The sequence below is a fragment of the Drosophila subpulchrella genome, chromosome 3R, assembly GCF_014743375.2.
Source record: "Drosophila subpulchrella strain 33 F10 #4 breed RU33 chromosome 3R, RU_Dsub_v1.1 Primary Assembly, whole genome shotgun sequence".
Lineage (NCBI taxonomy): Eukaryota > Metazoa > Arthropoda > Insecta > Diptera > Drosophilidae > Drosophila > Drosophila subpulchrella.
Genome location: NC_050609.1, coordinates 7,722,192 through 7,748,901, shown reverse-complemented (window position 1 = coordinate 7,748,901; position 26,710 = coordinate 7,722,192). Strand labels below are relative to the sequence as shown.

Here is a 26,710-nt window from a genome sequence, read left to right as displayed (position 1 = left end):
TGTTCCGGGAGTGCCTGCAGCAGCATCTCACCCATCTATTGGGTCAGGGCGTTAAGATGCTGCTCCTTCTCCCCTCCCATGTTTATCCTGGGCAGTGAAGAGTGCTGGAGGCCACTTAATTGCAGTTTAATGGGATGGGTTTAAGGGGAAAAACTTGTTGCCCGCCGCCTGCAAAATTCGTTGTCTCTGCCTCTTCTTCACTTTAGCGGTTTGTTATTGCTATCGCACTGCAACTATCGATGACTTAGTAGGCGGCCATCGATAGGCGGCGCACTGCAACCCTGGCCCATCACTCTCACTTCTTCTTCTGCGTCAAAACAAAATTAAAACTAAAAATCGTCCCCCAGCGTATTTTCCCTTGAATTTCGTGTTATTCATGTGTCCGAATGCCGACGACGGCCCCCCGCGTCCCCGTGAACGTTGTACCTTGTGTGCCGCCCCCGTTTGAGTGCCAGCTAATCGCCTTGGCAGAGTTGCGCGTCTGAGCGAATGAAAAAACTGGATATGTTTCGCTCGAAGCACTTGTGACTGACGAAATCTCAATTAAAAGCGCCGCCATGCTGCAGTACAAGAGTGCCGCCAGTGCGGCGACCAGTGCGCCCCCAGCCACGCCCTCGGCGGCCGGCGGTTCCGCCAAGGCGGCGACACCAAGTGGAGCAAGTGCAGCAGCCCCCCCATCGCAGGCACAGGGTGCTCCCGGGGCACCCACCATGCAGCAGATCATCAACATCCACCAAATGCCACCTCAGTTCACCGGCGGAGCGGTTGGCGGTGGCGCCCAGAGCGCTGGGATGCCTCAGAACATGTTTCAGATCGTACAGCCCATGCCCATGCAAACAGTTAACATCGATGGCCAGGAGGCCATCTTCATACCCAACCTCAATGCCCAAATGGCCACCGCGCAGGCGGTCAACTTCAACGGGCAGCAGGCTTTCATCACGCCCAGCGGTCAGATCCTGCGGGCGCCGCAGGTGGCAGCCAATCCTGTGGCATCCAACTGCATCCAGCTGCAGCAGCTCAACGGCCTGGGCCAGGAGCAAACCCAGCTGATCAGCATACCCGGCACCAATATTCAAATACCCGTCACCAATCTCATCCAGCAGCAACAGCAGGTGCAGCAGGTACAGCAAGTGCACCAGGGTGCAGTGCAGCAGCAGGCACAAGGATCGAATGCTGGCGGTGGTAATGCAGCGGGAGGAGGAACTTCTGGGGCGGCGGGCCAGTTGCCGGGCAGCATCACCATCCCGGGAACGAACCTGCAAATACCCACCTCGGTGGCGGCGGCTAATGGATTGCTGGGAAACCTCTCAAACCTGCTGGGCGGCGGGCAATCCATTAAGCTGGAGAATGGCCAACTACAGATGCGTCCCCAACTGGTGCAGTTTCCGGCGCAGGCCGTACCGCAGCAACAGCAAACGGTGGCCGTGCAAATACCCGTGCAGACGGCCGGCGGACAGACCATCTACCAGACGGTTCATGTGCCCGTCCAGGCAGCTTCAACGGCGGGCGGAGGACTACAAAACCTGATGCAGGCGCAATCTCTGCAAATGCCCGCCGCCTCACAGATGCAAATCATCCCGCAGTTTTCACAGATCGCACAGATTGTTACGCCCAACGGGCAAATCCAGCAGGTGCAACTGGCCATGCCATATCCTCAGCTGCCGCCGAATGCCAACATCATACATATCCAGAATCCCCACCAGCAGCAGCATCAAGTGCAGCAACAACAACAGCAGCAGGTTCATCAGCAACAACAGGCGCAGCAGCAGCAACAGGCACAGCAGCAGCAACAACAACAGCAGGTCCAGGCGCAACATCAACAGCTCCTGCAGGCCATCAGTGAGGCCTCGGCGGGTGGACAACTTCCGCCCAATCAGCCCATTACCATCACCAATGCCCAGGGCCAACAACTGACGGTGATTCCCGCCCAACTGCGACAGGCTGCGCCTCCCGCTCCTGCGCCCGCTCCGGCAGCTGTGCCCACGCCCATGCAGTTGCCCAATCTTCAGGCGTTGCCCATTCAGAATATTCCCGGTTTGGGTCAAGTGCAAATCATTCACGCCAACCAGTTGCCGCCAAATCTGCCGGCCAACTTCCAGCAGGTGCTAACCCAACTGCCCATGTCGCAGGCTCAGGTGCAAGCCCATGTGACGAACCAGGGCCAGGTGCAGGTGATGCCCAAGCAGGAGCCGCAGAGTCCGACGCAGATGATAACCAACATTAAGCAAGAGCCACCGGACTCGTTTGGACCCATCACCGCCACCGCCAACACTCCGGCCCCCGCCTCCACGCCGAGCACATCCACACCGCAACAGCAGCAGATCAAGTTCCTTCATACGGAGGGCAATACCCTGTCCAGCCTGAGCATACCAGCCTCCATTCAGATTACGGCCCTGCCACAGCAAGCGACGAATCCACCGAACACCCCAGCTCCACCCGTACAGCTGCCGGTAAGAAGTAAAGCCAACGTGGTAAGCACGTCCAGCACTCAAATTACGATTGCGCCGACTGGTGGCCAAGTGGTGGCTGTGACCACGCAGGCCAGGGGAGCGGCTGCCAGCATAAGGAGCACGAACAGTGGCACAACGACGATAACAACGCCGGCCCAGGGCAATCTGAATGTGAGCATCAGTGTGGCGAGTGCAGGTGGTGGCGCGTCGGGAGGCGGCGGCGGAGGAGTGGCAGTTGGAGAGCAGAAACCGCGCCTAAAGCGAGTGGCCTGCACCTGCCCCAACTGCACCGATGGCGAGAAGCACTCGGACAAGAAGCGCCAACACATCTGCCATATCCCCGGCTGCCAGAAGGTGTATGGCAAGACCTCCCATCTAAGGGCTCACCTCCGCTGGCACACCGGCGAGCGGCCCTTTGTCTGTTCCTGGGTGTTTTGCGGCAAACGCTTCACGCGCTCCGATGAGCTGCAGCGCCACCGACGGACGCACACCGGAGAGAAGCGGTTCCAATGCCGCGAGTGCAACAAGAAGTTCATGCGCAGCGATCACTTGTCCAAGCACATCAAGACGCACTTCAAGAGAGGCTCCGGCGTGGAGCTAATCGAGCTGAGCATCAAGCAGGAAGGCAAGAGTGGCAACTCGCCCAAGAGCATCAGCACGATGGGCGGCATTGTGACGATAGAGATTCCGGGCGGTGGTGCTGCAGCGGCGGGAAGTGGAGCCTCCAGTGTGGCGGCCACGGTTGCGGGCTCAACTGTGGCGCCTGGCGGGGCCACGATCGTTCAGCTGCCGAATGTGGAGGCCCATGGCGGAGGCGACAGTTTCGGCGAGGACGAGGAAGACGATGAGGATGAGGAGATGACCGAAGAGGATGACGACGACGAGCAGCTCGATGATTGCGAGGACGAACTACTGGATGATTGCGAGGATGAGGAGGATGACGAGGACTTGGAACTGGATAGCGGCGATGAGGCGAAGATGACCATTGCCGTCAGTGAGCCGGGCGACAACTCGTCCAACTAGCATTCGGAGTCGCTGTTCATGGAACAGTTCTTGTTTGACCACTTCCCGTAGCACCCACCGCCCCCCTGCCACGCCCCGTGGGACCATGTAAACTAGCTCTATATGTAAATTGTACATAGCGTTATTATGTAAAAGCGAGCATTTCAAATGTTTATCTCCGTGTACAGTTCCGGCTGCGGATCATCCTAGATAAGTGTAAATAGCTTAAATCGAGCATCTTATTTTTTACAACGATTTTATTATTAGTTTTTACAAATTTTTAGGAACTCAATGTTTTTAACAAGTTTTATACCGTCACTACACTTAGACACTAGTAAGATTAAACAAATCAATAAATGCAAAACTAGGATTTTAAACATTGAACTGTAATCCTATTTGGCAGACTCCTGGGTGGATGCGGTTACCTGGGTGTTGAAAGTTTGGTAGTCGGGCTCTGAGTTTTGGGTACTTGGATAGTCCTCCGAATCAATTGATTCTCCAATCGACATGCTTTCCGAATTTATTTGAACGCCAAAACGTACCCAGCTTTCATCCATCTGTGTAGCCGGGCAGTTGACGTCCTGAAGATGGGAAGCTGGCTGCGGCTGCTGCTGGTCCTTCTCACCCTCCTGGTCCCCAATGCCTGATACCGAAGACAACTCCAGCGCCTCCTCTAGGCTTTCATCTTGATCTGCTGGGGCAGCGGCTACGGAAGGCTCTGCAACTGCATTTGGCATCGCTGGCGCCTTCTGTGGCGACTCTTCCTCCTTGTCGTCTGAGTCAAAGGTCGAACCGAAGGTGTCCTCGGATCCCTGGATCACTGGGCTATCTAGATTCTCTGGGGACTCCCAATCTGGAGCGGATTCCATATTACTCTTCTTGCCATGCCATCTATCCAGCCGATGGTTGTTCAGCTTTTTGGTCTGAGCTCTAACCACGTCTCTGTGATTTGCAATATAATCCTTCGGATACGGTCCAACCATCTTCTTTCTCACCGCTTTCAAGTACATGCCGTTGATAAATTTCTCGGACTTGTTTTCCAGGCGATTTTTTGCATCGAAACGCTTCTTTGCGTCCCAAAGACAATTGTACAATGTCATATTAACTCTTATCTTGGTCCTCAGGCACAGCTCTCGAACTTCGTCCGCGGTGTATTCCCGTGCGAGATCCTGCTCGGTTATTCGCTAAAAATACAGATATATGATACTGAACCAAATGGCACTTCAAATAAATTCCTGCATACCGTCTTGTTGTGCATCCACATTATCATTTTACCGTCACATTCGGGATCTTTGCAAATTTCACGAATGCTTTCATCTTCGTCGGCCAAAAATTTTCGTAGGTAATCTGACATCTCCATCCCAGGCATTTTAACAACTCAAATTGTTATAAAATAAATACAAAAATGTACGCGCTCGAACAAGAAACGGTATATCGAAGCGCGGTGTGGTTATCGATCGCACTATTAGTGATGGTGCAATTGTTTAGCTGGAATATAGCTAATTATGATGGTTTTATGTTTGTAATATAACGAATAGTCCCTATAAAAAAACCTATAGATATATCCCGACGTAAACAGTTTTGGCATTTTTGACATGGCTAGACATTTAAGAAGCGAATCCACACGTCTTCGTTTCTATTTATTCAGCTTTTTTATCCACACGATAGTTGGCAGCCCCGATAGCAAATTTTCGATTGGTCTATAGGCAGCAAGTGGGCATTTCCGCGCACGCAGAACAAGCGCACAAAGGAGAAATGGAAAACGAAGGAAAGCGAAGAACGAGAGTTTACACATAGCAGCAGCAGGCTAAAACCACAAAAAAAATCACCCATCCAGAGTCGGAAAATACACAAAATATATCGCGTTGGAAGCCGAGTTGTCACCACAAAGAGCGTTGACCGAAAAAAGTGGCTAGTAAAGCAAACAGTACGAAATCTCTACGTGTTTTCGTTTTCAACCCTGCGACCGTCTATCTGTGTGTGTGTGTGTGTGCGTGTGAGTGTGTGTTGTGCGCTTGTTTTGTTTTGACTAAAATCCCATTTATGTAGTTAAATTCACACTACAAACATTACCTAGCTGTTCAGTTGAAAACTAGGGCAGACTGGAGTTGGCCAAAAAGGCACGTATTTTGGCCAGAAATTGCCGTGATATCGCCCGCTGATAAAACCGAGTGGCAACTCCGAGTGGCCACCATGTATACAAAAACAAGAAACGAGGATGAAAACGAGTCGCGCGATAAATAAGTGGAAAGCGGAGGCGCAGCAGAAGAAAGAGCGACCCAAAACGAGTAGGGCAACAGCAGAATCGTCGCTTCTGTTTCGACAAACAGACACAAAAATCAGCCAAAAAAAAAAAAACAAAAATTAGATAAAAAGGGAAAAACCAAAAAGAGCACCAAAAACGTTAGAACTAGCCAAAATTTAAAAGTGTAACGCACGAAGGGCATAAGTTGGCTTACCAATTGCAATTCTTTCAAAATTATTGAGTAATTTGCGGGCGAAGAGCTGAGAGAGAGCGCGTAAAACGAGCAAGTAAATTTGATTCCATTTGAATCCCCCAATACAATCCAGAGTGAGGTGACTTCCAGGGAAAAGTGAACTGATCCAGGTAATCCCCGGCTCCTGCTTCTGGTAACCCCGATATTTCCAATATGCGACATACGCCATACGGCCATTCTTCTTCTTCCTGCATTGCCCGCCCACGCCATTCTCCCTTCTAACGGTTCAGTGTGCCTGTGTTTGTGTGTGCGTGTGCCAAGTGTCCGTGTGTGTGTGCTTGCACTTTGCGCGCGCTTGCAAAAAATCCTTTTAGTTTGCATTTAATTATAATTTATAATTTACCATCCTCAGCTGTGCGAAGACCAATAGCAGTTCATCAAAAACTATATAAACATAGTTGTCCGATTTCGGTTTTAAAAAGAAAGATCTGAATATACTCATAAAATCATATAAAAAGAACATTAATAGTATCATCTTAAAAACAATGTTCAATCAATCTAAATTTTAGATCCTATAACTAATGTTTTAAAATACCGCTATTATTTTTCTCCTAGCTGGACCCCATATGCACACCCAAATCAAAAGCCCCCAACCCCTCCTTTGTTTACTAATACAAAATAATAATTGAAACCACTTTATTAATATTTTGCAGAGACGCTTATCATCAGGCGGTTATTATGAAAGGTTATGATTTGATTCCAATTCTCCTAAATACATTTAAGCTAAAACTCAAAGCATTCATATTTTTGTTGCTAAGCGAGGTTTTGTCTCCTAACATGAGCCCTAACTTCCTTGAAACAAATCCAGATTTTATCTAGTCCCAACTCTTACCTAGAGATACTAATATAACACTTTTTCATATATACTGAACAGGCAATCATTATAAAATGTCTCGTAACAAAGACAAATACGACAGTGCTAATCGGAGGCAGCAAATCTTTCTGTCGCAGGAGGATATAGCCGCTGGCAAAAAGACGAATTGGAGTGGTCTGGAGATTACAGGTGAGTTATCCCTTCAAACCCTTGAAAATCTCAACTAATTCATCCCAATTTTTTGGTACAGGTTGCGTCCGCAATATAAGTCCGTCGCTGTGGGAGTTCGAGCATCTAACCGCCCTCTACCTGAACGACAACCAGCTGCTGCGATTGCCCGCCGATGTCGGCATGCTGATCAGCCTCAGAACCTTGGATCTGTCCAGCAACAAGCTGAGGAGTCTGCCCGCAGAGCTCGGCGAGCTCATCCAGCTGCGGTGAGTGCTGGTGTTGGGGTAGCGGCTAGTAGGAGTTTTCAGTAGTACATTTTTAAAAGAAATAGTTTAGATTTATTCGAACAGGCAGTCTCTAATATTGTATCCCATTACGGTTTCTTTTATATTTTATTGTATTGAAATATCCTATAGTGATGTAGTAAAGCATGTTAAAAATGTAGTTCCTATTCAGAAATCTTTAAAATAACTTTCCAAATTCAAAACCAAGTTATATTCATTGAACTTTTTTAATTGTAAACCAAGCACAATTGTAAAGTTGTAAGGTAAGAGGAATCTAAAGCAGTTTTTCTTGTATATTTAGTATTTTCTAAGTCGAAGTTGTGTTTTTAAAAAATGTCCAAAAGCTCTAGAGATAAATTGATGTACACCAGTTGTAACCAATTTGAATTGATTGAGGTTACCAATTTTGTAACAAAAGAACCCTTATCTAGACCCTCTGTTCGGACGTTAGCCCTAATGATCCCCGTGCATTTCACTTACCCACTCCATTGCCTCTCCTCCTTTTAGGGAACTGCTGCTGAACAACAACTTTCTGCGCGTGCTGCCTTACGAGATCGGCAAGCTGTTCCACCTCGTCATACTCGGCCTCATGGGCAATCCGCTGCAAAAGGAGTTCATGAACATCTACAACGAGCCAAACGGCACGCAGAAACTGCTCACCTACATGCTGGACAACTTGTCATGTGAGTCCCCCTATATCTCTCTATATACCAGTGTGTGTGTCAGCCAGGTGCGTGAGCAGCTCCTGCCCAGGTGTGCGTCCGTGTGTGCCTGTGTGTGGGGGTAAAAAGGAAAGCACGCGAAAAAGGCTTCCGAAAAGAGAAAGTTTTCGGTTTAACTGTGGGTTCAAGGGTATTTTAACTATCTGATGGGGCTTGAATTGAAAACTGAAATTTATTATTTATCGATCAACGGAACAGACTTTGGAATGTTTTTTCGTCCTTTAGCTGAAGACAACCCGTCCAAATATCCTTAAACTTATATTTTCACTATGGTTAGTATACGTAAATTAAAGTCGGTATTAAACCCAACAGAAATTCCATAATAGTCGTTTAGTTATTAGATAGATAATTATAATTAACGACTCATAAAAAAACATGTTTAAATGTTTAACAGAGAATAGCTATTAAATATAGGTACTTTTGAGGTATTCTTCAATGCATGATGTTTTTATTTTAATATAATTTGTTGTTAAAAGGAAAAGTTTTCCTTCGTGCGCAAAGGTGTTACAGGTAGTTAATGCCTTTTCCCACACCAGGATAGGCCATAAAACCTGTTGCCGCGGCCATAATTAAAGTTCAAACTCACGGCTGCCCATTAATGCCGAAAACATAATGCCCGGGCATCAATTAAAAATGTATAATTGAATGCAACAATTACAACAATTAACGGTGTCGTATCGGCCGGGCCGAAAGAACTGCACGACCTCGACATGCAAAAGCCGAAAGCCCCAAGCTGAGCTGCTCTCTAAGTGGATGTTAACTTGGCCCACAAGAGAGCGAGAGCCAAGTGGCAGAGAGCGAGAGACTGGTCTTAACTGGGCTTTTACTGTTAGCCGGCGGGCCTCGCTGGCGATCGCTGGAGCAGCTGACTTCAGTCTGCCGCTCGCTTGGCTAAGAGGCGGACGCACTTGCTCCACACTCAGCTCCTCCAGTCTCTCTCTCCTCAGCGGGAAACCCGTTCGCGACCGTCGCGCATGCGCCGTGTCTTTCGTATTTCGTAATTGCGATCGCGCCGTGTCCCAGTTTCTTGGCGTTCGCTTTTCATTTCGTTGCGGTGGAATCGCTCGACTCTCGACTCTGTTGGCCAACCAAAAATGCCCATGCCTCAATGAGCGGTGGTGGCCCAAGCCGAATAATAATAATCCAAAGCAAGCGGCCAAGTGATGTGCAATCGACTCGATCCGTCGCCAGGACTCAGTTTGGGATTAAGACAGCAACGACAGCATGAGATCGCATGTGGCCGTTTACAGGGCGCCAGAAACAGCTCCACCATTACCACTGCCACCATCCTCCAACTACACTCCCCTGCGATACCATCAGCATCCGGTCAGCCATTGGCCACTGGGAAACCAGCAACAGCAGCAGCAGCAGCAACATCAGCCGGGTGCAGCTGCAACCTACAGACTGCATCATGGTCCGCCGTCTGCTCCACCGCCCAACTGGGCAGCAGCCCAATCGGTAGCTTCTTCTGGCCAATCGAACCAGAACGGTGGCTATGGCGTGGTTAACCAGCAGCGGATCAATGAGTGCGCCGGCATACCGCTCATCTCGAACGCCTCCAGTCACCTGTCGCCCGCCCAGCGGCAGAGATTGCTGAGGAAATCCGCCCCAAAAACATGCCCAACATGGCCACCCGGAGGGGCCACCATGTCCCAGATGGCTGTGCATGCGCAGGGCATGCCACTGCTCCAGCAGAATGCCAAGCAGCATATCCAGCAACAACAACAGCAGCAGCAGCTGCAGCACCACCAGCCACATCATCCGCACCATCATCATCAACATCCTGTGACGACCAACTGGAGTGCCTATCAGCCGATGAGCAGTCAGGCCGGCTTCAAGTTGGCGGACAAATCACGAGCCCTTCGCTACCAGAACTCTGCACCACCGGTGCTCAGCAGCCAGGAGAAGCAGACAGCCGTCAATAATGCCTCCAGCCAGGATCAGGCCACTTCACCAGCGGCGGAGACCTGTCTGCCGAGGATCATTAAGCCGAGAAAGCGACGCAAAAAGGATCGCAAGCCAGGCAACGGTGTCCTCCTCAAAATGGAGTCCGATATGCCGACCAAGTTGACCAATCTGGGAGAGGGTTACGCCGCAGGAGGATCTTATCACCTGCCAACCGGAATACTGCAGCATGATCATACGCACGGGGTGTGCTTCTGCCGGGAATGTGACCCACTGCGTTCTCTGTGGGATTACCCACTGCGGCGATCGCTTTCCGATGCCTCCTCCAGCGAACAGGGAGGTGGAAGTAGGGAGTCCTCCTCTTCCACATCGTCCACGCACTCGGACAGCTCCTGCAATAGCTCAATCTGCAGCCAGAGCCTGCCTAGCTCATCGGCTCTGCAGGAGGAGGCCAACGAGGAGTTTGCTCCCATCACCGGCGACAGCAGTCGGGCGGAAATAGTGGGTGTAATCGGATCCCAGCGGAGTCATCCGAGTGCAGTGACCACACCCTCGCAATGCCTGAGCGATGATTCCGGCTACGGAGATATCCTGAGTGGGATCAACATAGCCAACGATCTGTTTGGCAATTGCTTCAGAGGCGGAAAACTGGGCCACGCCTCCTCCTCGATTTCCGCCCAGGCGGAGACGCTGCTGGATGAGAGCCTGAATGAGATATCGCGCAAGCTGATCGAGACCTGCAATGCTGCGGATCAGGCCGGATCGGGATTGGGATCGGGATCGGGAGCAGCCAGCGACAGTGGATTGGATAGCGCTGGCAGCCACAACTGCGGATCGGGCCTCGTCTTTAACTTTGAGCATTTGAATCTGACGGATGCGACGCCCACAGCCTTGGATTTTCTCGTGGATTGCAACAACAATAGCAGCGGCCTAAGCCATGGCAATAGCTTGGGCTTAATGTGGCGCGCGGGAAGGCAGCCAACTGGTGGAGGTGGAGGTGGAGGTGGCTGCCACGATGACAGCCAAGTGGCAGCTGCCAAACTGGGCCCAGACAGCCGGGCCACACCCACCAGGCTGATACTGGGCACGGTGGGTAAGCTGAAGCCAGCGTTTTCCACCATCTCGTGACGACGACGACGACGACGCCCGTGGAAAACTAATCAAAATGAAAATCAAAATCAGGGTGCCTCATTTTGCGACGATTTGGAGAAACGTGAGACGACGACCAGATAACGACGATGGGATGGCGTGGGCGATTTCCATTTTGGATTGGGGAAATGTAAATGTTAAATCTCCCGAAAGCGTTTTTTTGAGTTTCTACCCAACCCCAAGTTGCGCAACTCCAGCGAAGACAGTGATGAAAGAAGAAAACCCATTAAATGGATATAACGCACATGTGAGACGATCATCACATCATCATCATCATTATGATTGTGATCGTGATTGGAGCGAAAAACAAAAGGCCAACGAGTTGACCAAATGGGCGCTGTTGGATACGAGATCCCCGGCTAAATGGAAACTTATGAAGACAGACCGGGGGACTGGATACCTTGTACATACCACATACACACAGTGCGACTATCCGAACCCGAATCCGAATCCGACTTCCACTTCAACTTCAACTTTCACTTTCACTGCGACGGCGGTGGCAGCGTTTTGTTTATCTGTATTTTTTAAGACATTTTTCTTTTCTTTTTCTTTTTGCCAAGACCACAGATGACGGAGCTGCGGGTGGGGGTTACGGGAAGAGTGCGAACTCTTATGCAGATTTTGTGGCGCAAAAAGAAGAAGAAATTGTAGAAATCGTGTAGATTATACGATGTGAACCCTAGAGATACTTTAACTATACCCCATATCTGTATATCTTATACCCTATACATACCATTAATTGTTGTTGTTATTTGTGCATTAACGTTATCCACATCTCATAGGGCCTCTAAAAACCTGTCAAATCGTACTATCCAAGATCTGGGATTTATATAGGGGGCTACCGTGTGTGTGTTAATTTTTATGTTTGAGCTTAAGCAACGTTCCTACATGTTAGATGTGTATCTTTTTATATAGTTTTTGGGTTCTATTTTTATGTTATCTGATTAGTGGGTTTTCGGTTTTTACTTAGTCCGTAATGCGCTACAACGTGAACTTTTATAGTTGATAAGATTCGGTTAATGCTTAGGTTATCCTTAGATTGGGGAACACAAACAGACAGGATCTCTAATGGTAATAAGCGAAGTTCTATTGAAAGCTTAGTTATACGTGCAATGCGTTTGAAAATGTTAGGGTAGTTAAGATAAATTAAAAAATTTTTAATTTTGATTTTTCTTAAATTTCGAAAGAAGTTTTATTACAAACGCCTTACAATTTTGAAACGCATTGTGGCCGGAGAACTGAAAACATTCTTTCCAATTGAATATTTATAAATTTAAAGTGAGAGTTTCATAAAGATTCTAAGACGCTCACATTCAGCTTACTCATGGCCGATCGGTATCATATCATGTTATATCTTCGAATTAAGACTCACATTTCCGACTTTTCTGCAATTTGCGGCCCATGAAACAGCCGAAAGAAGATCTGGGTGCACAATTAATTCCAACTGAGATCGCCAAGCATAAAATCTAAATCTGAAAATCGAGAGCAGCCCTAGTTACCTGCTTAGCTGTTTGTAGTTGGCGGTGGCGAGTAAAAGTTTTCGCCTATTTCTTTTTTTTTTTTTAATTAAAAGAAACTCACGAACGCGCAGCGCGCACAGAAATTGCTTGAAGTTTTCCGCTCCAGCTCGACTTGACTTGGCTTTTCTTGAATTAACTTGGCTCGAATCGTGTTCGGCTGAGAGGAGTCGTCTCAGCATCGCGCGCCGCTGGAAAATGTCACAGATTTTCCATTGGCAGGTTCCGGGCAGACGGTTTGTGTTACCATTCCCCAGATATAGAAATTACCACTCGAAGCTAATTTATTTAATTAATTATATTTTCACTAGCTCGTATTGTTGTGCTCCCACTCTCGTATTATTGTAGTGTTTTGTTCGTTGGTAAGCATCGTTTTTGCACAAATAACAATCCTATAGTTAACCCATCAATACACCACATTTGTAACCCAAACACACCAAACAATATGGCCAACTTATTTATTTTGATTAAGCCCGAACGAGAACTCAATAAAAAGTGTAAACAAAAATGTCAAACAAAAAGAACTCGATTGCTGTTTTGATAGCCCCGAAAAAATGGGTGTTGAAATAACAAATAAGGTAAACTCCGCCTGATCTAATGAGGCACGTTTTGAGCCAACTTTGGAGCCGGGAAAAACAAACAGTAGTCTGCGTTTTTCTGGGCCTACCACTCAGAAATCCCCGATGCACTGCACCACCACTCGAAAATGAACTTTCCAAACATTAGAAGAGAGGCCGCTGCACAGATTTCAATTACCGAAAGCCCCAGAGAAGAGTGGGAACCTTTCACCTGGGTGAATCTGCTTGTGCCGGCTTTCGCAAAAAAAAAAAAAAAAGAGGAAAAAGATTAACCGCTGTCATAACCGTAACTGGCAAATTAATTTCTGGGCATTTTGTGCCCGTCATTAGGCTAATTAATGTCTCCATTTTAGGGCCTCATTTGGCGGAGTTCTCTTCTGAGTTAGCTGGGCTAAGCTAACCGCTTGTTAAGTCAGCTTCTAAAGAGGCCCGATTTTGGGGTAGCCTCTTTCACAATAGCCGGCGAACCTCTGGAGGTCCGTGCTCCAAGTTTCGACTTCCAGTTCCAAGCTCCATGGTTTCTACTCCGCACTCCGGACCCGGACAAGCGGACAACGGACGAGCGTTGAGTGGGTCAGTGGATAATTGGGTCATTTGCAACACTGTTTGCGCCATCAGCCGCCATCTAGCACCACCGAACGAACCATCGCTCCATCGCACCACCGGCCAGCAGCGGTGGCTAATGTGTTTTGGCTACGTCAATAAATGCGTCGCGTTGCTTTTGCTTTTTGCTGTTGTAGTTGTTGTTGTTGCTTTCGTTGCTTTTGTTGTTCTTGGCCATAGATGATATAGCCACTGGCCAACGAAGCGGGGCCATCTTTCTTAGCGTCTTCCAACATGCTAGTTTTTCTATTTTCCTTCTAGCCTCTGAAGTTTAATTGTTTTTCCTCACCTGCTCTCGCTGTGGGTATTTCAAATTTGTAGTTCTATTTGCCGGTGTTTCGAAATCATAACCTTCTTGAAGAAGTAAGAAGTACTGGAGTTACAGTAAAGCTATTTTTAAACGGGAGGATCAACCGGATGCCAAACGGTTTGACATAGAAATCAAAAAACAAAAACCTAAATTAGATAATAAATCGAATCTTCCAACTAATGAATAATACGTTTTAAACTTTAATTCTTAATATGGCAAACCACTATGTTCAAAAAGTACAACACTTGGTTTTAGGAACAAAGTATACCTTATAGATAATACCAATAAAGATCATCTATAACATTTCATTATGGAACTAAATTTAAAGAAAGGGTATCACTTTATCCAAGCTTCTCTTCTGTTTGCTACTTTAGTGATTTTTTACTTGGTATCGCTGTCTTTCCCTCCATCATCTCCCCCAAGTTTCCTGGCCAATTGGTCTTGCCGCTTTTCCAGTTGACTTTTCTTTGGCCAGAAATTAGCATTTCGCCATGAAATTGAAAGTTTCGTTTTCCAATTAACTTGGCCAGTTCAGTGGGCCACACACACCGGTAGTTGGTTCATCATCATCATCTTCATCACGATCGTCGTCTTGCGTTGCCCAAGTTCCTATCTCAACTTCCTTTGTACAGACCCACAAAAAAAAACGCGGTTAATCCGAATAAAGGCCAAATGTCTACGAAAAAGGTTACGCAAAATGTCAAACAGTTAAGAATCCAACTCCTAACGGCCACAAATGTCATTATTACATTTATTCTCCACTTTTAAAGCCGTCTGCTCTTTCGTTGGGTCGTCTTAAAGTGGATGTCTTGTTTTTTGTTGGCACTACTATTTGATTTTCTTTTCAGCCATTCTCGTGTTGACTTGGCTTTGCATTTTCACAGACAATTGCCGGCTGCCACTTGTCTGGCCCATTAGCCAAACTATACCGCACTATTCATGAGCATCTCGAAGAAGAAAGATGAAGGGCTCCACTTTTTGAATAATTTGGTGGTGTAAATTTGTATTCATGTTAAGCAATGTGTAAATTTGATTGTCTGCGAAGATAAAGAAAGATACCAGAACAAACAGACGAAGAATTCATTAAAAGTCGCGCCCCCCTTTCCGAATTCGGGGGAGTTTTAATTAATATATTATGGGAAAATCTTCTAGTATAAAAATTGACATGCCGAATGATGGTTTAAGACAATATAATTAAAACTAAGGTCACTCACTAAAGAACTTTACTTGGGGTTAGTATTATAATAATATATTTTGTTATAAGACTTATAGGTAGTAAAGAGATGGTAATAAAGTCAGAGTTACAGAACTGAATATGTATGTCAATATTGCCCAACATAAGTTAATTGGGTTTCTGTTTTTCCTATCCCATTGGAGATTATCATGCTTGATTAGGTCACAAGTTGGGATCGAAAACGAAGAATAGCATAAGATGGTCATTAGAACGAAGAGTAAGCGATTGGGACCATTTTATCTGACCATTCATCCACATCATTGCCATCATGGTAGCCATTTACACTTACCACTATAGGAATATATAAGTTAAGATCTCGCAATGCGTCGTGCAGCCTCAAATGACGAAATCATTCGGTGGAAGGGGGTATTGGATGGGGGTCTAATGTCGCCTGTGACGTAAACTCCAGGGGAAAGAAAGAAGATGCACCATCGAGGTTCGGACCCCATAAATCAAGTGGACGGAGAACAGCCAAAGGGCCGGTGTTAACTCCTCTTAAGTCTTTCTGCCATTTGTGAGCGGCTTGTGCTTCATTTAGTGCTGCCGTATTCGTAACCTATTATACTCTATGAAGGGGTAACCTAACAATATTTGAAACTAAAAATTAAGCACCTCGTAATATAATAATAAAGAATGAACTATTTGGGATCTACCGCTTGATATTAAACTCCCTTTGAAAACCTTGATCTTACAAATCTGTATGGGCAAATTGTTAGTGTTTAATAGGTTAAATCCTTAGGGTTTCGTAACCTCTAACCATCTAATAGGGCATCTCGATCTTCGGTCTTTAGATGCCGTCCTTAACTTCTGGTTGTAACTTATTCTGCTTCATCTTTATTTTTTGTTGTACCCGCTCACGAAATGGGCACAACATGAATTAATTTTTTCTGTTTCTGGCTTTTTTCCGTTTGCCACTCGCAGTGGCCCACCGTTGGTTGTACAAATTTTGCTGCTCTATGTAGGTTTATAACTCGAGTCGTCTGAGCTTTATTGTTACTGTGCTGCCTTTCTGGCCGATGACGATGTTTTTGTGTGTGCTGTGCTGCATACGATGCTGCTGCTGCTGCCACTGCCATTATTGTTGTAACTGTTACCTAATCGTTTAATTGGCTTAAGTCAGTTGATCTTTTTCTCCCCTCGTCACCGCTTTGTTATATGAACGTTTTCTTCTTGTTTTCGGCTTTTATTTAATTTAATTTTTATGACAACTTTGTGCTTTGTAATGCATTTTAAACGCATCGCGGCGTCATCGATTCCCACAGCGTTTGCCGATTTAGTGGAGCATGCCGAATTGTAATGTGGGAAGAGGAAGTGGAGCGAAAATGTTAAGGGTGCTATCGACTTTTTTGTTACCTTGCAATGGTTAGGCAATATAATACTGAACTATTTTACTTTTATTGAAGTCTTTGGAAACTGTAATATAACACGATAAATATCATGTCCTCATGAAAATACCAAAGGCATTATAAATAATTGTATAACATCTAAAACATGGAATCTTATGATTATTAAAAGCAAGTAATTTAAAGATTAATAGGAACTCTAAAAACTTGTTGACCCTTTTTATCTGAACAATGATTTCTGGCTTAAATGTTATTTAAATAGACCATATACGATCTTAAGTTCTACGCATCCCTTAAAAACCTCTAACATCTATAAAAACCCAAAAGATCTATAAGTTCGAATCTCTTTCACTTTATTTTCTGAATAATTTTGAGTAGACTGATTTATATAAGTTTCTGCTCCACATATTGCCCACCTTTTTGGCCAATATTCCCTGCTTTCGCTCCGTTTAAGTATCGTTGAGGATGACAAAACGGCCCCAAACAACTGAAATGGTTTATTTATATAGCGAAACCGGTATTTATAACTGCAATTGGGAGTGAAGAAGCGCGATGATGATGATGATATTAGTGCCAAAAATTATAATAGTGTGGCGAGGGCAATAACAAAGCAGCTGATGATTTTTGGGGCCGGTGCCGGACCCCGCCCCCTCCGCCCTGCCCCTCCTCTTTGGCCGCCTTTGTGAGTGTTAACGGTTATTTCGGTTACGAAATGTTAACTTTTTTTTTCTTTTTGGCTGGGTTTTATATGATTTTGTGCTTAGTCATGGCGAAGCTTTTTCCGTTTTTATTTTCATTGCTTGTTGGGCTGATTCGTTCGTTCGTTTTTTTCGTTTCTTATTTCTTATTTCTTATTTATATTTTCGTGGAGTAATTCGCATAATTGGCCCATATTTCTTATAAATATGCATCAGTAATCGGAAATGTTTTCGTCTGGTCGTCTCGCCTTTAATACTGTTTTAAATGCGGAAGTGAGCTTACAGCCTGTTTTCATTTCGTTTTTGGTTTCATTTTCGTTTGCCTGTCTTTTTGGGCTTATCAAGGTTGTTGTTGCGTAAAAGGAAGTGCAAATGGTTAGAAAGTTTTATGGCCAGGGAATGGGCCGAGCTGCACTGGGAAAAAAATCAAGTATTTCCTGCTTAAGACCTGCCAATGCGAACCACCAAAGAAAAACCAAACAAAACAAAACAAACCGTGCATGATGGCTACGGAGATTTCTCTATACAGTCGTTTTAAGTATTTAAGAAGTCATTCTTAATTAAAGACCTCACGAATTTTAGCACTTCATATCTCTGAAAGAAACTTACTTGTCCAATATATCAGTTTAACCAGGCTGCTCTGTAAGGTAAAAAGTTTGAAAGGCGTATATTTATTAGTTCCCTCGAATGGTGAAATTTAAAAATAGTGATTTCGCCTTTGAGGAGTTATGGATAGCTTTGACCAAAAATGTCGAATTGATATGGGCGAAATTTAAGAGAAAATAGTTTCATCCATCGAAAGCCTCAGGCAAGTTGCTATAAATAAGTTGTATATCATTTGCATTTACAGCATAAGGCTGTATTTATTACCAAATGCTTAAACCAACCATTTGTAAAAAAAAAAATGGTTCATAATAAAAAATTGTATACAGGTAATTCGACATACTGATCTATCTGGACCACAAGTTTTTTAAAGGAATATTGTTATATCATTGCAGAGAAAGGCTCCATGTTAAAGGCGTTTTCTTCCCGATCTAGATCGTTTTATTATTAAGGATGTTGTTTTACAAGTGGTCTAAATATAGAGTAGCTTTAGTGTTTGGTAGTTAAAGTTTTCTAATTATAGTTCAGTTTTTGTTACCAAGCTATGAATGGTCTGTGTTTCCCCATTTGTGAGTGTGAGACCAGCCCCTGAATGTTTTCTTTTGGGGATGGGTTGCTGGATGGTTGGATGGCTGGCTGGCTGGATTGGATGGCCCATTACAGGCTGTGTCAATGTCAGCAGGCAGAAAGGCAGTATTCAGTAGGCAGTTGTCTCGTCGCCGCTTTCCAACTGCGGGAGAGAGAAAGTACCCGACTTCGGCTGCGGCGACTGCGACTGCGAGTGCGCGCAAAGATTTAAAAGTGGATCAGCGAAAGAAAAATAAACGTAACCAAGCAGCGTGCGGCATTGTTGGCGGATCGCGTGAGGCAGCCACTGCCTCCTACGAAGATGCTGCCACTGCACTGGCAAAAATTGGGTGTACATTTGTCTTTGCCACAGGGAAAGTGGCCTTATCTTATCAAAAAAAGCAAACGTTTTTCTTAGAGTTTTCGAAATATTCTTGAGCTAGTTCAATGAGTTGGTAGAAACAATAAAATATATGCAATACATTTTTCCATGTAAGGGTTATTCTATATTTTATTTTTTCATGTTTAAAATAACCAAATCATAATCATAATAATCAAAATAATTAAGTTTTATATAATATAAGAACAATTTAAAAAAAAGTTTACCCTCCCGAAAAAAAGAGAATATAATGGATAGATTCATATTTAAAATAGGTACTTAAAATCAATTTAGATTTATCTTTAATCTTAAGGCTTTTTTCATTGTGTGCCTGGCTGCTCCATGGAAAGAAAGCCCACGCCAGTCTGCGAATCCAGCTGCCGATGGAGTTGGAGTTGCCGGTGGTGGTGCATTGGAGGCCTGGTGGAGATGGGGTGCTCCGGCTGTGTTGGAGCTGCTGCCTCTGCATCGGCATCGGCTGTTGCCACTCGTCATCCGCTCGCCTGTGCATAATCACTGTGCGCGCACATTTTCAATTGATTTTCCATGTGACGCAGCACAATTGGAGTCTTTTGAATATGGCGCTCACGATCAGCCACGATCTGTGAAACCCGGCAAGAAATGCAGCGGCAAATGCTGTCCAACTGGTTTCCCACACGCACATATGTACATGTGCAAGGAAGCCCACAATTGTGGCCAAAAGAATAGTGCTTACAAATGGTTCACTGAGTTACTTTTGAAATGTATTCTTATAAGATTCCATTAAGGAGGCACTTAAAGAAACGCTTAAATATTAAACAAGTAATGGTATAATGACACTGAAATTTCAACAAACTTAAAGGGATTTGTTTAAAAAAGTCATATATCTGTTTATGAATTCAGCAGACTATTGTTTCTCTAATTTTGCAAAACCTTTTTTATGTTTAAACCAATTAGACAAAACTGAAGCAATTTTAATAGGGTCATAAAAAATGTTAATTCTAGTATTTGATTTATTTATATGACTTACATTAACCAGGCTTTTGGCATGTATAAATTTAGCAGAAAGTTTAAAAATGATATTGACCTGGTCTTTTAACTTTATCACTTCATGGGGCTATTATTTCAGCCCCATCTATGTTTAGAGTGCCTGAAATGCACCTTAAATTGTGTTTCATTATTATGATTTTAATGCCAGATTGTCTTAAGTGGAGGCATCGCATGGAATGGCGACTGAAGTGGACTGGTCGGGCTGGGACAAGCAATACCAGTCAGAAACTGGCAGCCAGCAACCATCAACCATCAACCAGCAACCAGCAACCTGCAACTTGCAACTTGCGATTGCCGAACGCCATTGAACATTGGCAGTCAATTGCTGCTCCGATCGCATCGAGTGAGGAAAAAAACTGGTGCAAATGAAACAAGTTATCTAATTGCAGTGCTCGAGAAGAAGTGTGGCAAGTGGCGAGTTGACTTTTGTTTTCTATTCGAAGCAGGCCTCCGCTTCAGAGCGATCCACTCCACTCCTCCGACTCCTCTAAGCCTCGTATACCCGTGTACTCCCAGCCCGATTCCCTCGAAAACCGCCTCCGTTTTGACCAACCAACGTGTTGTGCATACGATATCGTTGGCCAATACACACTCACACCAAACAGGCTCTGCATTGGCCTCTTGGCGTTTTTAATCGCACCAAATTTCAATTTGAATTTCACTTTCTTTTTCGATACGCTCACTTGGGTTTTTGCCTTTCGAACTTTTGTTTGTTGTCTTTGCCTCTGAGAGTTGCTTTTTTTTTATATTTTTTTTTAATGTTTGCTATTGTATTTCATTTCGTTTCTTTTTGTTTTCAAATGCAGCAAGCAGCGACCATGAAAACTTTGGATAGAAAGGGCTTTCTAGTGGCGCCCGAGGAGGGAGCCAGGGGAAAGGTAATAGGTTGGTGGGTGGGGGTGGTAGGGGAGCTACGGGATGGTATATATACGTATATAGGCCGACACGACATGGCGTGACATCAGGCTGCCAGGCGAATATTGAACCATCGAATGGCAACTTTGAGTTAACCGTGTCAAGAGAGAGTAAACATAATTGATATGCATCCATTAGGCAGTAAATAATCTTGATTGTATGACGGTGGAAATTTATGACCGATCGAGCGTAGTGGATTGAAGAAAGGATCGGAGGCAGTAATGGGTCTATAGATAGATAGGAACGAAAGCTACTCAAAATCTTTGTAAATGGAACTAGTTTCTATTTGAAACACTAAGAAACACCTGTGATTTACCATGTTTTTTAAAGGTAGTTTGTATTTCGAGATATGAAGTAAATTAGCATCTTATAGCTGAAAACCCACAAAAGATCCAAGCAAAAAGTAGAGCACCAAACAAACATCTTTCAATTGCCATTCACATTAAGCAACCGGTTTTCGTTTTCACTTTTATTTTGGTAATGAGAATTCGCTTAGGAAGTTCGCATCTAACAGCGAATTTTATGTTAAACTAAAGGTAGATCTGGGTATAAAAGGGAAAATTATATAACCAAAGAAAACGAAATTTCGCGTTGATAAATCTAAATGCCTTGGCAGAATTTAGTGTTTATAAGAAATATTAGGAAAATTATTCTAGTTTTGTTAAACAATTTAAATTTTTAGGGAACCTGCTTTTTTTTAAAATCAATTTTTGCAGAAACCTATATTATATAGATAGGTACATATGTTAAGTAGTCCAACTTTCCACTGTAACACTTCCCCTATAACATCCATCTTTCCCCCGAGAAGCCCCCCGAAAAAAAATATGGCACGCTTCGTTGGCTGAACAAATTTGTTTTGAAATTTCGTTGATCGCTTTGTTTTCCAAAGTGTTTCCGATGTGTCTGCCTTTTGTTACACCTGTCCATGGGGTAATCACTCACAAATTCGGTGAAATTATTTACCATGCGTCGTCCCACTCAGCGGATGAAGGGAGTTTCGAGTGGGTGCGTGGGTGTACGCGGTGGGTAAAAGTTTCGTAACTGAAGCCCCCGAAGCGAACACCTTTAACCCATCGATGGCTGCGATGATGATGATGATGATGGTAATGGCGATGAGAAACCCCACTTGAGGGTGCTGTTTGCTGTTTGCCGTTTGCCAGCAACAGCAGTTGGCATTGAGTTTGCTGTCAAAGTCTTTTGTTTGACGTTTTGTAATGCCAAGCAACATTTTAGTTAATACTTACGCCTCAGACACAACGATCATTTCAATACAAGCACACACGTTACGTTGCTCTTTTTTCCATCCCTTTCTCGTTTCGGTGACTCATTTGCGACTTCTGTAATTTTCGTTAGTGCCATTTCAATTAAATAACCATTTGCATAATTAAAGCGCAACAAGAGTGTGCTGGGTCCTAAAAACGAATTGTACAATTAAAATGCAATCAAAGCGGCGTTAATGTAGTCATTAAAGGCTGTCAGCAAAAATATAAAACAAAAAAAAAAAAGGAAAGAAACAACACACACAACCGAAAAACAAAACAAGGCGCACACAGCAACAAAATTATGAACAAAAAAAAAATCACTAAATTTATTAAAAAGTGAAAGTTTTTAGTCGGCGTCGCCGTTTGCACAAAATTACCAGAGGGAAAAAGAAATGCAAAAACAATCAACGAGTCTGCGAAACAAAGCAAAACAAATCTCCAGAAAACCCGCTACCACCTTTTCGTTTTGAGAGCGACCAAGAGAAGAGAAGAGAAGAGAAGAGAGGAGAAGAGCGAGCCGAAGCGATTGGGTTCCACAACTCCACAACTCCCATAACCGTAGAATCGCCGCAGAGCGGAGGTACCGGGTTCGATTCCAAGCCGTGGCGCCCCCAGCCGCGGCACAATATGTTGTAAGCAGCGGCCCAGCCACGGCAACCAATTCGAGGAACGGCGGGGCGGGTGTGGTTCGCAAGATCTTCCACCCGCACCATCCGCATCACCAACATCATCCGCATTATCAGCAGCATCTGCATCATCAGCAGCATCAGCAGCATCCAAATCATCCTCATCATCCGTATTACCAGCAGCCATATCAACGCACCTTCTACGCCCAGCTGCCCCAGACGCCTCAGGTCGGCTATGCCCAACCTGCCCCATTGTACCACCCCCTCAGGTGGAGAAACCCATGTTTCAGTTCTGCACCACCACGCAGTAAGTGAATCCCGCAGCATCAGCGATGGGAAGGGTACTCCTTTTACACCCAGATGACATTCTTAAGGATATATTTTAGATACATACGTCTTAAAAAATAGTCCATTGTTCAGTACAACCCCTAAGATTAAGTATACCTTAGTTATACTTTTCTTATATAAAAAGGTCATAAAGAAAAGTATGACTTTTAAGGATTTATCTCAGTAAGGTACAAGATACTTTTTAAAAGGTAATCGATGGAACTTGATATAGTAAAAGGATATAAATATTTAAGGGTCTGTAAGGGTTAGTACCTTGTATTTAGGTTAGAAAAATATCTAAAGCTAGGGAAATTCCAATTCATAATATCATTGTGGTAGGATTTCCATTTATACTTCCTATAAAACCTAAACTGTCTAGTTGGTATGTTATAATTTATGATAAATGCATGTTCATAAAAGTAACTCTACAAGGTAAAAAGTAACATGCATAAGTATACCCCTTATATGTACACATAGGTAGTAACCCATGTATTTGGCTGCCCATCAGTGCTGCACCTCGGTGGTGTATGCAAAAACCAAAGCACCACCTGACTGGACTGGTGGTGCCGCTTTTGCGGTGGGGCAGCCCAAGGCAAAGGCGGAAGCAATTTGATTGCTTGTGCATGTCACTTTCACCGCTTGCAATCTTTGCACCCGGCAAAGTGGTTGTGCGGTTGTGGAAGAACGTGGATGGAGGCACATGCACAGCAGTGTGTCAGTGGGGTAGCCGATGATACGGAGTGCCCGTGTGTGCCGGGGGAACGCTTTATGTGCGGGTGCTAATTTCATAATCTCTTGCCACCACCACTTGGCATCGCATTTTCACTCGCCCGTACTAACCGCACATCCGCGTGTCTTTTTCTCTTTGCAGTCACCGTCAATCCACCGCCCCAGAGGCCCTGGCTGCCACTGGCCAAGCCCAACAAAACGCGACCAGCCTGTAAGTTGTAATTAAAGCTTAATAGCCGTCAGTCGGCCAGCAAGAATTTTCTATTACCGAGCCATTTGCAGTTGCCCTAGATATCTAAGCAAGCCACTCTTATAAGTCGATTAGAGATATTTACCTGAATCGTTTCTCAAATTGTTCATTTCATTTTTTAATGCTGGAAATATTAAAAAGTTAAACGATTATAAAAAGTTAACTCGTTTTGTAAATTACTTGTTTAAATTTTGTAATGCCGCAGTTCCAACTATTATTTTAAAATTAAATATCTAATCAATAATATTTGTTAAATGCATTACAAATTTATATTGATTTTTATTGTTTACTTAAATTGTTTATTAAATTGTTCGTATAATTAAAGAAGATCTAATATTATTTTTAAAATTATTCGCTTCATTGATGCTAATATATATTTATTATTAAATATTATTAAAAATAAGTATCTTATGTCTTAGATTCTGGAACTTAACTAAAGATGTATATTTTTCTTTATTGACTAACTCAATTTCCTTATTCAGGCATTTTTACGGTCATGTGCTATAATGTGCTCTGCGACAAGTACGCGACGAGGCAAATGTACGGATACTGTCCGTCGTGGGCCCTCTGCTGGGAGTATCGGAAAAAGTCAATAATCGACGAGATACGGCACTACGCAGCGGACATTATCAGTCTGCAGGAGATCGAGACGGAACAGTTCTACCACTTCTTCCTGCCAGAGCTCAAGAACGATGGCTACGAAGGCATCTTTTCGCCCAAGTCGCGAGCCAAGACAATGTCCGAGCTGGAGCGGAAGTATGTCGATGGCTGTGCAATATTCTTCAGGGCGTCCAAGTGAGTACAAAGACAAAATCATACTTTTAGATAAGAAACTAATGCAAGGGTTTCCTTAACAGGTTCACGCTGATCAAAGAGTCGCTGATCGAGTTCAACCAGCTGGCAATGGCCAATGCCGAGGGCTCCGACAACATGCTGAACCGCGTGATGCCCAAGGATAACATCGGCCTGGCCGCCCTGCTCAAGGTGAAGGAAAACGCCTGGGAGCCGATGTCCGAGGTGACGCAGATCTCGCAGCCACTGCTCGTCTGCACAGCGCACATTCACTGGGACCCGGAGTTCTGCGACGTCAAGCTCATCCAGACGATGATGCTGAGCAACGAGCTGAAGACGATCATCGACGAGGCGAGCCACAGCTTCCGGCCGGGTCACAAGAATGACTCGAATGCCGTTCAACTGCTGCTGTGCGGCGACTTCAACTCTCTGCCCGATTCAGGCGTGGTGGAGTTCCTCGGCAAGGGCCGCGTTGCCATGGACCATCTGGACTTCAAGGACATGGGCTACAAGTCCTGCCTGCAGCGATTGCTCTCGAACGACACCAACGAGTTTACGCACTCGTTCAAGCTGGCCTCCGCCTACAACGAGGACATCATGCCGCACACCAACTACACGTTCGACTTCAAGGGCATCATCGACTACATCTTCTACACGAAGACGGGCATGGTGCCGCTGGGCCTGTTGGGTCCTGTCTCCAATGACTGGCTGCGCGAGAACAAGGTGGTGGGATGCCCCCATCCGCACATACCCTCCGATCACTTTCCGCTGCTCGTGGAGTTGGAGCTGATGCACACGGCAAGCCAACAGGCGCCTCCCAACGGGCTGATCAATCGCCGGTAGCAATAGAATCGACGCGGCAGACCCACCACCAGCAACAGCACCACTACCAGCACCACCCTGATGACGACGACGACGGCGCCGGCGGCCACGCGCACGCCGGCTGCCAGCGGGGGAGCAAGTGGAAGTGGGAATGGGACTGGGAGCGGGAATAGCGGCGGCGGTGGCGGCGGCGGAGGTTCAGGTGGCGGAGTAGCTGCAAGTGGAGGCGGCGGCGGCGGGGCACTCATGATCCCGGGCGGCTACAGGGGACGGAGCTGCAGTAACAGCGGATGCCATCGTCTGACGGCTGCCCTTGGAGCGGCGAGAAAAGCATCCAATCCCGCAACGCCAGCGGATAATAAACAGGTCACCGCTCCGCATCCCGCTCCCAACTGACGTGGCGATCTGCTCGCATCAAAATTCAGTTTTAGTTAGATACGACATACGACTTTGATTTCTAACCCCCGGTCTCCCAGCTCTTGTACCAATCACATCCCCCTCAAGAACCCTATAAGTTATAAGCTGACGACGTTGTGGAGGTTCCGCCGCTTTGTGCGCTGGATCGCAAAGTGTGCTCACCGATGCAACCCATTAACTAAGATCGTAATCGTAATAGAAAGGAAAATAATTTACTTGCTGCACTCCTCTTCCGCGCTTCTCGTTTTGATTTTATCAACTGCACGTTTTCACCATCGAATAAATCCATTATATACAATATGCATATGTCAATGTTAAATTATATCTTGAAACACACTGTTCATTCACAAAGCAAAAAGTAAATCTAAGCTAATTCCGTTAGCAAAATTATTAGCAGCCGTTCGTAAATAGAACCGGAAACCAATTATGCATTAAGTAAAAAGTAAATTACATTGTGTAAAAATTAAAGAAAAAAGATATCTAAAAAAAACTGCAAATTTATCTGATCGAACCGTTTTCTAAATTGGGTCTGAGAGGATTACAAAAAAAAAAAAAAAAAAACAGTTACAAGATACGATTTATGTGTATAGATACTATTTTGGCCAGCCAAGTAAAATTGAACCGGGATCGCTCCGGATGTGCAAAGTAAAATAGATCCTTTAACTAGTTGATAATGCAGCGCAGAATCATGTAATGTATAACATTAGAAAGCTT

At 45.0% G+C, this 26,710-nt stretch overlaps 4 protein-coding genes across 5 annotated transcripts; 3 read left to right on the top strand and 1 right to left on the bottom strand.

The window, feature by feature from the left end:
• Positions 1-285: 285 nt before the first annotated feature.
• On the top strand, positions 286-3,829 carry LOC119562866 (transcription factor Sp1). The gene has a single exon (XM_037875980.1). The coding sequence runs from the start codon at positions 558-560 to the stop codon at positions 3,471-3,473; it is 2,916 nt and encodes a 971-aa protein (XP_037731908.1). The 5' UTR covers positions 286-557; the 3' UTR covers positions 3,474-3,829.
• LOC119562871 (telomere-binding protein cav) lies at positions 3,692-5,134 on the bottom strand. The gene is made up of 2 exons (XM_037875985.1): positions 4,696-5,134; positions 3,692-4,636 (listed from the first exon to the last, which is right to left on the bottom strand). The coding sequence occupies exons 1-2, from the start codon at positions 4,819-4,821 to the stop codon at positions 3,845-3,847; spliced, it is 918 nt and encodes a 305-aa protein (XP_037731913.1). The 5' UTR covers positions 4,822-5,134; the 3' UTR covers positions 3,692-3,844.
• A 97-nt stretch (positions 5,135-5,231) lies between these two features.
• Positions 5,232-26,302, top strand: LOC119562870 (CCR4-NOT transcription complex subunit 6-like). Of its 2 annotated transcripts, XM_037875983.1 has the most exons (8): positions 5,232-5,379; positions 6,604-6,635; positions 6,825-6,953; positions 7,015-7,201; positions 7,727-7,902; positions 23,858-23,926; positions 24,448-24,760; positions 24,823-26,302. In XM_037875983.1, the coding sequence occupies exons 2-8, from the start codon at positions 6,629-6,631 to the stop codon at positions 25,598-25,600; spliced, it is 1,659 nt and encodes a 552-aa protein (XP_037731911.1). In that variant the 5' UTR covers positions 5,232-5,379; positions 6,604-6,628; the 3' UTR covers positions 25,601-26,302. The 2 variants fall into 2 exon arrangements, with proteins under 2 accessions (XP_037731911.1, XP_037731912.1); XM_037875984.1 differs by lacking the exons at positions 5,232-5,379; positions 6,604-6,635; positions 6,825-6,953; positions 7,015-7,201; positions 7,727-7,902 and adding an exon at positions 22,000-22,966.
• LOC119562868 (Ca(2+)/calmodulin-responsive adenylate cyclase) lies at positions 7,949-13,095 on the top strand. Its single transcript, XM_037875982.1, has one exon. It carries the CDS (start codon positions 9,166-9,168, stop codon positions 10,972-10,974), a length of 1,809 nt encoding a protein of 602 aa, XP_037731910.1. The 5' UTR covers positions 7,949-9,165; the 3' UTR covers positions 10,975-13,095.
• Positions 26,303-26,710: the final 408 nt, after the last annotated feature.

Excerpts from the sequence above, each read along its gene's own strand:
- LOC119562871 (XM_037875985.1), bottom strand. The coding sequence starts at position 4,821 with ATGCCTGGGATGGAGATGTCAGATTACCTACGAAAATTTTTGGCCGAC. Across the intron at positions 4,637-4,695 it reads TGTGGATGCACAACAAGACG|CGAATAACCGAGCAGGATCT; the intron begins GTATGCAGGAAT and ends CTGTATTTTTAG.
- LOC119562870 (XM_037875983.1), top strand. Across the intron at positions 23,927-24,447 it reads CAACAAAACGCGACCAGCCT|GCATTTTTACGGTCATGTGC; the intron begins GTAAGTTGTAAT and ends TTCCTTATTCAG. Across the intron at positions 24,761-24,822 it reads ATATTCTTCAGGGCGTCCAA|GTTCACGCTGATCAAAGAGT; the intron begins GTGAGTACAAAG and ends TTTCCTTAACAG.
- LOC119562868 (XM_037875982.1), top strand. The coding sequence starts at position 9,166 with ATGAGATCGCATGTGGCCGTTTACAGGGCGCCAGAAACAGCTCCACCA.
- LOC119562866 (XM_037875980.1), top strand. The coding sequence starts at position 558 with ATGCTGCAGTACAAGAGTGCCGCCAGTGCGGCGACCAGTGCGCCCCCA.